We start from the raw sequence: 13,455 nt of genomic DNA, 5'->3' as shown, positions 1-13,455 counted from the left end.
TGGTTTACACAGAAATGATAACGGGTTTCAAAGTGCAAGTTTTTGACAATGATACCATTACTAAAGTTTCTAAACGCAGAAGTCGCGTAAACAGCCAAAAGGCAAAAAACTTTTTCAGATTTTAGTTAAAAGCGCTGTCGTGAAATCATACTCTTAAGTCAATATTCTGTTCCAGGTGTCCTGCAAAAAAGCATGCAGGCTCTTCCAGTAAAACCTATCTTTAAAATCCTTTAAATAAAATTTAAATAAGGTTTGTTTTCTGACAACATGTGTACATTGATTGTTGTTCTTGAATGAAAATTATTTTAATGTTTTTACATTTTTGCAGTGTTGGTATCATCCAACAGGTAAACTATAATGTTGTGCACACTTTGGACCCAGGCATCTATTCAAATCGAGATGTAAACGATTCGGTTTCGCTTTTACAATTCAAATGCGATGCAGGTGGATGTAGTAAACTGGTTTTGGGGCCGACTGAATTCACCGCTCGAACCTTTTGTGTGTGTGAGATTAAACTCTCTGCCAAATTGAACAGAAGCCACATATTTTACTAGGATTAACACATCACGGTTTCATCACACCATACACACACACACCTATTAACATACAGTTTTCATAATAGGTTGTACAACCTCTCACACATATCTCCTCTATACAGGTACACTTCCTGTACCCCTACACACACACCTTCGGTTTTGAATAATGCAATAATGCACCAATGCATGATTTCTACTGCAATAGACAGTAGGCGGCAGTTTGTCGATAGTAATCCTGTTAAAAGTCAAACGTGAATAGGCAGAGTGTGTGAGCAGCTCTCTGTGTCTGACACTCTTAACCAGGATACCTGCTCCTCCGACGGGCTTCTCACAATTCTAATCTCATTTACTGAAATCAACCCGCTCGTGATAGGATTCAAGAGGCATTAGGCAGCTCTCTTAGATCCATCGCCTTTGCCTTCCTTTAACAGGACTTAGAAGTGCTAAAGCCTTCTGCAGACACTTTTAGCTCTTTTAGTTAGACCTGCCCACATCCAGCCGTCTTTGGATATTCAAGGTGTCCCGTTGCAATTGATGTAGTTTCAGAAGCTTAAATGGACAATTACATTTCGAGGAAGTTCTCGGGAGATGTCGTCAGGTTACTTATTGAAAACTCTTCGGCTGTCGTCCTGTGCTGTAGGTGTTCATGGGCGCGTCCGGAGAGGTCAGGAGGTACTCCACCGTTCTCATTCAAGCGGGTACGGCCATCAACAGCGACTTACTGTTGGATTCCTCACATAAACATCTCTACATCATGACCGGCAACTCTGTGAGTCTGTTACTTTATGTCTATGGGGAATCTTTTACACTTTATGGTTGTATTTGTATAATTGCAAAAGATTCAGTGTTGTTTTTCTCATTAGCACCGTATGACTTAGGTGAAGACTCTAGGTCACGTATGTGTCACTGTGTGAATGTGTGTTATTATTCCCTTGCTGTGTTGTGTGTTCAGGTGGAGAAGAGGCCTGTGGCGGAGTGTGAAAAGCACACAGATTGCACTTCCTGTCTGGAAGCCAAGGACCCGTACTGTGGTTGGTGTGTCCTTGATGGACGGTAAGTTGCTTACTAAATAAGTTCAAAATACAGCCGCTGAAAAAAGAAAGGACCGTTTCAAAATCATTTTCAGTTTTTCTGAATTTACTATTTCTAGTTGTGTTTAGGTAAAATTATGATTAATGTTTAATTCTGCAAACTACTAAAAGTATTATTTCCCAAATTTCAAAGAAAAATATTGTTTCTATTTGCATGTATTGGAGAAAATGAAAGCTGGAAAAAATAACTGAAAGGATGCTCTACATTTTTTTGTTATTCTTTCATATTCACTTTCAAGCAATACAACAGTAATATTTGAAGAGTTTGGTTCTAAAATGAGATAACTTTTTCAAAAATCATGTTTTTTTATTATGCTATCATGTTTTTATTGTGTTTCATTGTGTTATATAGCTGTATTTTTATTTATTTATTATGGCTTAAATCAAAACAAACCAACTGCAGTTTGCAGGATATTAATTGTAATGCTCAATAAAAAACCATAATTAGTTATCTCATTTTGGAACCAAACTCTTCATTTGTACATGCATTTAGGAAAAGTTCAAAAATGATTTTTTTATGTGTTTACCTGGATTTTTATCACAGTTTTTATGCGTCTTGTCATGCTGTCAGTCTTTCACATTGCTGTTGGATGACTTTTTGTCACTCCTGAGGTGACAATTTTGATTTTGTTGAAATTCAACAGACACTGGACTGAAATGACCACAATACATCTAGAAATGCTGATTATATGAACATTTGGAATGGTCTCTTGATTTTTTCCACGGCTTTATGAATTTTCCTGTGTGTGAATGTTATTTATTTGTTACGAATATGACACTGTATCTTGTGTCTCTCGACAGGTGTGGGATGCGGTCAGACTGTAAGTTGGGCTCGGTGGAAGGTCATTGGCTGTGGAGTTTCGTTGAACAGCAGCAGTGTTTAAGAGTGGAGTCACTGAGTCAATATAACGCCAGCCTGGGAGAGCAGAAACAGGTATTCCTTATACAAGGATGTCTGTCTTACAGGGCTAGTTCACCCAAAATAAAAATGATGTCATTATTTATTCACCCTTACGTCGCTCATGTCTCCTGTGGAACACAAAAGAAGATATTTTGAGAAAGGTTTTGTGTCAATATAATGGTAGTCAATGGGGGCCTGTTATGTTTAATTACCAACATTCTTCGAAACATATTCTTTTGTGTTTTGCAGAAGAAAGACATTTATACAGGTTTGAAATGACATGAGGGTGAATCAATTATGAAAGAAGTTTCACTTTTAAGTGAACTGTTCCTTTAATGCGTGTTGAAATAGACAGAGAAATCCTATTGATTTAATATGAGATAACATGATTTTATGTGACAAATGCTGATTATCACATCATTTTTTCCCAGCAGTCTATATCGTCCTTTCAGCAGTATGGCTATTGTTCTACACAGATGAACCTATAATTAAGCATTACTGATGTCATTCCTGTGGGTGGAGCTTTCTTAGTGTAAACAGTCATTTGCAGATAATTGATACAGGAAGCAGATTAGTTCGCATATTAACACGTCGTTCTCACATTAACACATTTAGGTCCTGTGGCTATACTTTTCAAAACAGCATGTAATGTGTGTTCTGGTTTAATGCCTTGCCCACGGAGTTTAAATTGTTTCATCTGAAACATTCCTTTAAATTTAAGCAAATATTCTTAATATGTTTAGCCATTGCTAACCTTTTTTTTGTTTGTGTCCGTTTTAGATTGCTGTGGATGTTCCAGGTTTGCCGAGCCTGTCAGAGGGGGACATGTACTCCTGTTTTTTTGAAGACGCTGAAACAGCTGCTTCTCTCCAGGGGACCACAGTTACCTGTGCCACACCTGAGGCCCACAGACTCCCACCTGTACCACAGGGTGATGGTAAGACAAGCCTGCAAACAGCGTTTGGTCATTCGGGGGGTTTCATGTGAAGCGAATAAAAAATGAAACCGATTGGGATGTTTAAATGTCACATGGACATGTGTGGAAACTCCGTTATATCGCCATCTTTGTCCAAAACATAAAATTGCAGATTACTGTACTTTTCTTTACGTGGGTTGAAGTGAAATTGTTAAACGGACATTTCTCATGAAATCCGACCCAACATCTCAACCTATAAATCATTTATGTCAATAACTGATTTGTTTTTTTAACAAAAAAAGTTACGGATTGCAGTGTCAAGAGTGACCTGCTGACATCATGCTACCCTCGTTCTGTAATGGCCGTCTTCCGCTTTCAGTTACTTCCTCTCTTGGCTTTACTCTTCCATGAAAATACTCCTCAAAAATGTTGATGATATTACATACTGTAAATCAGTGCTTGAAGTGGCAAAAAAAAGGTTCCGGTATTCTCTTGTGCACGTTGCCATATGCAAATTATTACCACATTTGAAATTTCTAGAAGGAAAACCAGTATTTGGACATTGCTGGTACAACATAATTATTTACTTAAGAAACCATTTGCCAAACAACTGATTTAATCATGTTAAATACAAATTTGACCAAACAATTTGTAATTTTATTACTTGTGACAATAGTTATTCAGTCTATTGAATTCTTCTGTTAATTAAATCCATACATATTTTATGCCTTATATGCTATAAACTTATATGTTATGTTTTTAGGCATGTCAAGTCGAACACATATTACATTGTTTTCATTTAAAACAGTAGAATTCACAAAAGATAAGTAGTTTGCATCTCTGAAATCTTACCATTATCATTTTTATTGTAAAACCTTTGGCTTTGTTATGTTTGCCTTCTCACAGTCATTAGCGCCCGCTTGCAGACTGCCTTAAATGTGATTGGCTGAACGTTCTGTCTTCTTTAGTTTTATTGGCTGAACTGCTGCTTGGCCTCTGTAATATAATTGGCTGAAATTCAGTAAACCCTGTTTGATTGGTCAATCTGTTGAAATTGGCTAGCTCCGCCCCAAAAACATGGAAAGCCTGCAATCTTTAGCCAAAAAAGCGTTACGGCTAACGCTGTGGCTCTTGCGAATCACCCATACAACGACGCTTTGACTCGGAGTGACAAAGTACCGGCAACGTGAGAGAAGTGCAGGTATGCAAGAAAAGGTGAAGATGCGCTAAAGATTAAAATAGAATAGTACCGGCCCACTTCAAGCGCCGCTGGTGTAAATGCTGAAATAAGTTCAGCGAGGCGTGTTCAATTCACTGTGTGTGTTTTGCGTGACGTTGATAAAGTTCCAGTGGCAGGTGTTTGTGCATCCAGACTCCTCATGTCCAGTATCTGTTTTCTCTGACAGATTGTGTGCGTGTCAGACTGTCCCTGCGCTTCCGGAGAGTCACTGTAGCCGTCTCAGACTTCACCTTCTATGATTGTTCCGTGGTCCAGCAGCTCTCTGGCAGTCTGCCGTAAGTCACTCAAACGTCTCTGTGTTTTAATTTAACGCAAGTCAAGAACTAAGATAATGGTAATACATTGAATATATTTACTGAATCTGCCAAAGTTAAACAGCCTTGTCATACTTAAAGGGATATGTCACCTAAAAATACAAATTTGGTCTTTTATTCACAATCATGTCATTCAAATCCTGTATGTGACTTTCTTCTGTGGAGAGCAATAGAAGATATTATGAGAAATGTCTCGGTGGTTTTGTGTCCATACAATGGAAGTCAATGTTGTTTGGTGACCGACATTCTTCAAAATATCTTCTTTTGTGTTCTGCAGAAAAAAAGAAAATCATACAGGTTTGGAATAACACAAGGATGAATAAATAATGAAAGAATTGACATTTTTGCAGGAACTATCCTTTTAATAGATGCTATATTATATTATTTACATGTTACATTAAGTCATTTAGCAGACGCTTTTATCCAAAGCGACTCACAAATGAGGTGAACAACAGAAGCAATTAGAACAATACAAGGACAGCAATGCATAAGTGCAATAAAACTGGTCTCAGTAAGCCTATATATATGAAACTAAGTACCTTTTTTTAGGAAAGAAAAAGTAGAAAAGAAATAGAAGTAATAGAAATAGAAATAGAAGATATAGAAACAGAAGTCTGTGAACAAATTATAATATGTTCACTTTGTTAAGAACTTGTGAACTAGTTGAATTGTCCAATGAAAGTGGGTGTGGCTAACTCACAAGTGTATTAAAACAGGTGTGACATCTGTGGTGTCAACAGGGTTTTAAAGTATTAAATATATTACATAGCATGGTATTTATAGTTATTATGAAATCAAATGACTCATATGCTCACATGTTATACATAACACCATTTTGTTGATTTATGCACTTGATGTTTCATCCTGATTCCTGATGCCAGTGAGAAATATCTTAAGGAAGTTAAGCAGCACTATTAAAAAGCATGCATCAGTAAGAAGCTCTCATGGGTTTGAGAATGTCCCGGAGGCGTGAGAGGGGCAGGTCAGCTGTCTCAGACCTCAGTAACATGCGGCTGATGATTTAACAGCTGTTTCCCGCATTCCACCGCTCTGCGATCCTGTCATATCCTCTGGCCCGACCATCCTCCCTTACCCACACACCCCTGCAGACCGAGAGCGGCTCTCCCTCACGCTGTTTTGATTTGCGATGTGGGAAAGCTGTGAACTCAGCTCTCTGTCGTTTGATCAGTTTAGGGGAGTCGTGTGTAATTCTATAGCTCAGCTATTTTGGATGCAGGGCAGCTTCTCTGTCTTCACTCTGTGTTTTCAGCTTAAATGGGTGTAGATGGATCTCATTTATGCAGTCGGTGCTTTTGAGGATCAGAGGTCTAAACTGTTGGTCTTGTGTTTTTAGGTGTAGTGGTTGTGTAAGCAGCCGCTGGCAGTGTAACTGGTGCATCCATCTGCACATCTGCACTCACAGATCCATATGTGACCGTGGCCTGATCATCTACAACCAATATGTAAGACTGAATTTTTAAAAATAAAATAAGATGGCGAATCTGTGTGTTTGATGTGCAGTGTATTGGGGTCCAAAAGTCTGAGAACATTTGACAGTATTTTACTGTATTTTGCATTTTTTAACACATAAGATTTTATTCTGAATTCAATCACTATTCTAAGCATTTTAGTGCAAAATTTAAGTTTAAAAAATAGTTGTTTTTAATAAATGTAATATGTAAATGTAATAATTTATTGTTAATAAATAAAACTAACCAATAAAAATTAGGGCTGGTTAACGAATAATCGCATCCAGAATAAAAATTTGCGTTTACTAAATATATGTCTGTGTACTGTGCATATTTATTAACACATACACATATGTGTATATATTTAAGAAAAATAATAAATATAATTAAAATTAAAACTAAAATAATAAATTATATAATTTAAAGTATATATAAACTTAAATATATACATGCAAATATTTCCCAAATATATACATTTATGTGTAAGTGTATATGTTTATAAATAAAAATTAAATATGCACAGTGCACAAACATACACTCACCTAAAGGATTATTAGGAACACCATACTAATACGGTGTTTGACCCCCTTTCGCCTTCAGAACTGCCTTAATTCTACGTGGCATTGATTCAACAAGGTGCTGAAAGCATTCTTTAGAAATGTTGGCCCATATTGATAGGATAGCATCTTGCAGTTGATGGAGATTTGTGGGATGCACATCCAGGGCACGAAGCTCCCGTTCCACCACATCCCAAAGATGTTCTATCGGGTTGAGATCTGGTGACTGTGGGGGCCATTCTAGTACAGTGAACTCATTGTCATGTTCAAGAAACCAATTTGAAATGATTCGAGCTTTGTGACATGGTGCATTATCCTGCTGGAAGTAGCCATTAGAGGATGGGTACATGGTGGTCATAAAGGGATGGACATGGTCAGAAACAATGCTCAGGTAGGCCGTGGCATTTAAACGATGCCCAATTGGCACTAAGGGGCCTAAAGTGTGCCAAGAAAACATCCCCCACACCATTACACCACCACCACCAGCCTGCACAGTGGTAACAAGGCATGATGGATCCATGTTCTCATTCTGTTTACGCCAAATTCTGACTCTACCATTTGAATGTCTCAACAGAAATCGAGACTCATCAGACCAGGCAACATTTTTCCAGTCTTCAACTGTCCAATTTTGGTGAGCTCGTGCAAATTGTAGCCTCTTTTTCCTATTTGTAGTGGAGATGAGTGGTACCCGGTGGGGTCTTCTGCTGTTGTAGCCCATCTGCCTCAAGGTTGTGCGTGTTGTGGCTTCACAAATGCTTTGCTGCATACCTCGGTTGTAACGAGTGGTTATTTCAGTCAAAGTTGCTCTTCTATCAGCTTGAATCAGTCGGCCCATTCTCCTCTGACCTCTAGCATCAACAAGGCATTTTCGCCCACAGGACTGCCGCATACTGGATGTTTTTCCCTTTTCACACCATTCTTTGTAAACCCTAGAAATGGTTGTGCGTGAAAATCCCAGTAACTGAGCAGATTGTGAAATACTCAGACCGGCCCGTCTGGCACCAACAACCATGCCACGCTCAAAATTGCTTAAATCACCTTTCTTTCCCATTCTGACATTCAGTTTGGAGTTCAGGAGATTGTCTTGACCAGGACCACACCCCTAAATGCATTGAAGCAACTGCCATGTGATTGGTTGATTAGATAATTGCATTAATGAGAAATTGAACAGGTGTTCCTAATAATCCATTAGGTGAGTGTATATTATGTAAACACAAACTTTTATTCTGGATGCAATTTATCGCGATTAATCGTTGAAGAAACCTAATAAAAATATTAAGATAATTATTATATCATTATTAATTATTGATACAAGTAAAACATTTAAATATTTAAAAGTTAAAAATTATAGCCAAAAAATATTTAAGCATGTATATATATTTTAAATATATATAAAAACAGTCATAACGATACATAGTTATATATACAATGAGTATCAGAATTTAAATAGCAGATTTTCACATTTTTGGAACCCATGGTTGTATTTTTGTGTTTCCTTATCGCTTTAAAAATGTTTGGTTCACAACGCTTGCTTGCATTTTTTTTTTATTTGCATCAGCATTGTTGTTTATTTAAGTTTGCATTTGTGTATTTCAGTTGCTATTTATTTCATTTATCCCTTCATTTTCTCCCCCCTCCTCTGTCCATACAAACACAAGTTTACACTCCCCACATCTGCGCCGCAAACTATTAAAGACGTTGACACAAACACGTTTACCACCTCGACACCCTCTACGACAACCCTACCCACCACCGAGGATGCCATAACAACCGAAGCCGTTGTCACGACTACTCCTTCCGTGACCGCTCCCACTACTCCGGAGCCGACCGTTGCCCCCACCACACCTCTGGAAACCACAACTCCGCTCGACAACCCACCCACGACCTACAACCACGCAACAACTGCCTCTTCGAACCAATCCGCTACCACCACAGAGTCGCCCGATACGACCACAGACGCACCGACCCCCTCGCAAAACGTCTCTGAGGTCGAGGAGAGAGTGCAGGTAGGTCTGCTGACGTCGACTCCGACCCCTCGATCACAAGAAGGGTTTACGGTTGATTCATTCCACGAGGAGGCTGCCGAAATCACGCTGCCTACGTTGAGAGCCGGGGAAGTTGTTACGATGGGGCCGATGGGTGAAGTGGTGCCCTCTTCGTCTTCTGAGATGGTGACGCTCTCGCAGGCGGAGCTGGATATAGATGCACTCATAGACACGGGCGTCTCGGTGTCGTCTGCTAGCGCCCCCTCTGGTGACGGTGAGGCAGGCCTTGATTCATCCGATTTCCCCCTTGCTCCGGACATAGACTACCAGTCCGACTCGGCCGATCTTATTCTTCTGGTGAGTGTGGTTCCTCAGGTATTGCGCTGTGTGGGACCTTTCCTTGAATCATTAAATTTAGCTCTTGTTTATTTTCCCCTGTTTGTATTTTCGTGCTTGTTGCTTTTACTCGTCTAACATACTTGTGTTGTGTTGTGCTGTGTCGTTCAGCTTTGCATGCGTAAAGTTCAGGGTGCTGTCGTGATATGTCTTAAATGAAGTCTATCTGTGTGTGATCAGGGAGAAGAGCGTTTACCAGTTAGCGTAGGTTCTCACGCCTGTCCGTGTGTGGAGAGCGTCCAGGGCAGTTCCCTCCTTCCTGTCAACGTCGAGAGGAAGATCACTTTAGCCGGCCGTAACCTGCACCTCTACCAGGTAATGTGGCATCCAAGGGCCTGTTGGGGCTTGAGTAGTCTCACAAAGCCAGAGCTTTGACTTTGGTGCTTTTGTTTTAAGAACCGCCCACTTAGACAGGAAGTGACTAATTGGCAAACAATTCTTTCTTAAAGTGCTCATTGGGACACAGCTTTGTAACATGTTAACACAACTTGGTTTCAAAGCAGACTGACAAAAACATTCAACACCGACGCAGCCAGCCAATCAGATTTGAAATTGGTGATTTTAACCAGCTAATGTCATTAAAGTGTGCTGTACACAAGCCGTCTGAGGCTGAGTCTCTCGAGGGTCGATTAGATCAATGTTTGTTATTAGTTGAAGAAAATGTGAAAATATTTATTGATGCGTAACCGTGGCATCGTGGCAGATTGTGATAAAATACTATATTTATTGTAGAGCTACAAAATTTTTTACAATATGACATCTGTTTAATCCTATTGGTTTAACAGTCAACACGTGACCTGCGTCAACAAATATAATGTTTAGGGTTTGTTATGCTAGTCATTTTTTTAAGTTACAAGTTACAAAAATGATTACTGAAAATTTTTGAATGAATCTGTTTGAATTTACTGCAACAGTAAAAGCCATTGCACATTGAGTCCGAAATTTGCGTCCGAAATTTCCGCGCGTTAAAAGATAAATACGACCTCACGTTGTGTCAATCACATTTACACACTGCCTCCGATATTTTCGTCCGTCATAAAAAAATTCGGACTGGGTTCGATTTGCGTTTTTCGCATCGGTAGCAAGCATTTTGAGAGGCGTTTTGACAATTCAGAGACACCGTACAAATGAGCGCCAAATACGAAAAAATGCATACGAAAATTTTGGACTGTATGTGCAAAGACCTAAAGACATGGCAGTTCACAGATATGGGAATAAAACTTGTTTTCAATGAATTCTAAACGTTTTTTTTTCTCTATATTTTAATATCATTTAAATTGATTATACAAACTTAAAGCTTTATCGTATCGCATTTTGTATATTGCAGTATTTAGCAAATCATCACAGATTTTTTCTATATCATACAGTCCTATTAGGAAGCCAACTTTCAACATTTTTCTGTGCGGAATAATAAAATGTGGTTTTGATAAAACATTTACATTTATTGTTTGTCATGTTCGAAAATAAAATGTGAGTGCTGTATTCCAAAATCTATCATATAATCTAAAATTTACAGCAGTAAATGATTGATTCTCACGAAATCTTGGTTCAGAAAATCTTGTATCAAAACACTTGTATCAACAAATTTACTTTTTTTATTAAATGAAAGGTATACATGTTTAAACACATTAATTTCAAAACTTTTACTGACAGAGCACCCGCCATGACCTTCGCCGCACGAGGTGCAAGGCCGATGGAGGTGCGCAGCCGGGTCGGCCTTCCCATCAACCAGATCCTAACGCTTTGACTTATGACCCAATAGGTCGCCATAGCATTATAGACCTGACAGACCGCCATAGCGTGGAGGGCGGAAGCAGTTTTACCCACAGCATCGTAAGTCTTCGACACGAGTGTCAAAGAGCTTACATGCCCTGGAAAGGGAACCTTGGTCGACCCCTCCAAGTGGCAGTGTCTGCGGTGCACTGCGACTGCACATTCCACCTGGGGGACGTCGACATATCCCTTAGCTGCCCCACTGTCTAGGGAAGTAACAGCTCCTGAGCCCTTCAGACGGGAACGCGCCGCAAACGGCATATTCCACATCTTTGTGAGCTCCTCATGCACCTCCAGGTCAGCCACAAGCGTTCCGGGGAGGGCGGGGCCACTACAACCCGACGTTCGCAGCTGCCCAGGCAAGCACGACCGTCATCTCTTCGTCGCCTCATCTTAGGCTTTACCGCCCGGAGGCAGGAGCTCCAAGGCGTCTCCGCATCCGATGCCAGGAGGTAGCTGTCCGACGTTATGACAGAAAGTTCGTCCCCATCCCGTTGTCGAGTCTGCCCGCTATGGGACGGTACACCACCGCCCATCGGGGACAAGCCAGGTGAGCGTGCCGGGGCACGGATGGTCCGCAAGCCGAAACTGGCGGAGTGACATCCATGGGAATCCCCAATCACCCCTGCCGCTCATCGAAACAGTCGACCTCGCCGAAGCGGCAATCGCCGCTCGGGAAGCAGACGGGTTTGCGGCTACATTCCAGAGAACGTAGCCAACCGTGACCGCAACACCTTAATCGACGAGTCCTGCCACTGCATGCTGGAACCCCAACATGCAATACAGTCGGACTCCGGAATGAGTCTTTCATACACAAGAACACATGCCCGAAGACAGCGCAGTCTGTGAGAGGAAATTTGCTCTTAGAAATATCTGCGGCTCGCTGCCGAGACGCCCAGGGGAAGTCCACTACCGAGAGGGAGAAATCCGCTGCGTCACGTCGTGAATCCATCAGTCTGGAAGGAGAATTCTCGGAGAGAAGAATCGCTTGACATGTACCATCATGCAGGTTCCGAAGAACAAAAGATGAGGGAATGGCCGCCACCACCTCCCTTTTATACCCGTATGCATGGGGCGGGGACTGGCGTGCGTGTGCCATTCGCCAAGCCAATTGGCGTTTTAAAATTCCTCTCGGAGATGATAGGTTCTCAAGATCAAATCCCAGTCTGTCTCTCAACGCAACGTCGAGAGACCGACTGAAGGGGAACTTACCTGTATTGGTAAAGAGAATTTTAAGCTTTTAACTAGAAAAATAAAGTAATCAGTAATCAGCACATTTTTAACCTGTATGTGCACTGGAAACTTCTGTCACTAAGACAAATTCCTTGTGTGTCCAAGCACACTTGGCAATAAAGCTCTTTCTGGTTCTGATTCAGTCAACTTGGAAGCCATTTGAAAGGTACTAGTAGATGTGTTTCTTCACTTAAAATCAAACTGATTGTAAATATCTTTGTGTCTTTTAAAAGTGTTACGGAGGATGAGAGCATCAGTCATGGACACTTCTTTTTTCCACTAATTATTCATTATTATTATACATGAATATTCTGTCAATTATTTTTTGGTCAGTTTTTGTCATTTCAGAACATCTAGTTGAACAATTAATTGTTTTTTACTTATAAAATGCACCGAGACACAGCGGGACGCGTTACAGTAATGAGAATTTCATCAGAAAAAGCAATAAAATAATTAATTCCTGTTTAAATCATGCTGGTAGAAAACAATTGTGCTTATTATGATCATTTCTTGTGTTACTGAATTATATGTTTTATAACCAAAATCTTTACAGCCATGATGTTTCCGTGGTTTCGTGAGAAAAACCCAAACACACATTATCAATTTTTGACATTTATGGCTACGACTACTGGTGACTTCTCCTAATCTCATACTTATTATATGACTTTAGCCTGGATTTCACACACAGGCTCACACATTTATGCCATTTAAGGTAATAATAACAAGAATGCAAATAAAGTGTGTGTGTGCGTGTTCTTTAAGGACAAAGATCTGGATTACCAATGTGTGTTGGTGATTGAGGGCCAGTCAGTGGTGGTGGACGCTTTCGTGGAAGTCGATGACACTCAACCATCCCTTTTCTTCATCACCTGCCAGCTACACAAGGTCTGTCAGCACGACCGGAAAGCGTTTGTTTTACATGGCATCTATTTAATGAAGTTGTGTATAGTAGACTATGTGAGATATACAGCTTAAAGGGATACGTCACCCAAAAATGAAAATTCTGTCATCATGCAGGTCAGTCAATGAACCTAGTAAAATCAT

General features: G+C 40.2%; 1 protein-coding gene across 4 annotated transcripts in view; it reads left to right on the top strand.

Moving 5' to 3' along the window:
• Positions 1-13,455, top strand: part of plxnb1a (plexin b1a) — an 81,832-nt gene that overhangs the window by 54,427 nt on the left and 13,950 nt on the right. For 3 of the 4 annotated variants that reach the window (XM_057363110.1, XM_057363108.1, XM_057363109.1), the window contains 9 exons: positions 1,177-1,305; positions 1,489-1,589; positions 2,429-2,561; positions 3,309-3,465; positions 4,851-4,959; positions 6,353-6,461; positions 8,683-9,366; positions 9,586-9,720; positions 13,174-13,296. In XM_057363110.1, the coding sequence (XP_057219093.1) occupies positions 1,177-1,305; positions 1,489-1,589; positions 2,429-2,561; positions 3,309-3,465; positions 4,851-4,959; positions 6,353-6,461; positions 8,683-9,366; positions 9,586-9,720; positions 13,174-13,296 (1,680 nt within the window). The remainder of the gene's footprint in view (positions 1-1,176; positions 1,306-1,488; positions 1,590-2,428; positions 2,562-3,308; positions 3,466-4,850; positions 4,960-6,352; positions 6,462-8,682; positions 9,367-9,585; positions 9,721-13,173; positions 13,297-13,455) is intronic. The other variant, XM_057363111.1, reaches the window with a different exon arrangement.

The sequence above is a fragment of the Triplophysa rosa genome, linkage group LG21, assembly GCF_024868665.1.
Source record: "Triplophysa rosa linkage group LG21, Trosa_1v2, whole genome shotgun sequence".
NCBI lineage: Eukaryota > Metazoa > Chordata > Actinopteri > Cypriniformes > Nemacheilidae > Triplophysa > Triplophysa rosa.
The sequence above is the reverse complement of the archived record's forward strand: the minus strand, read 5'-3'. Positions and strand labels throughout refer to the sequence as shown.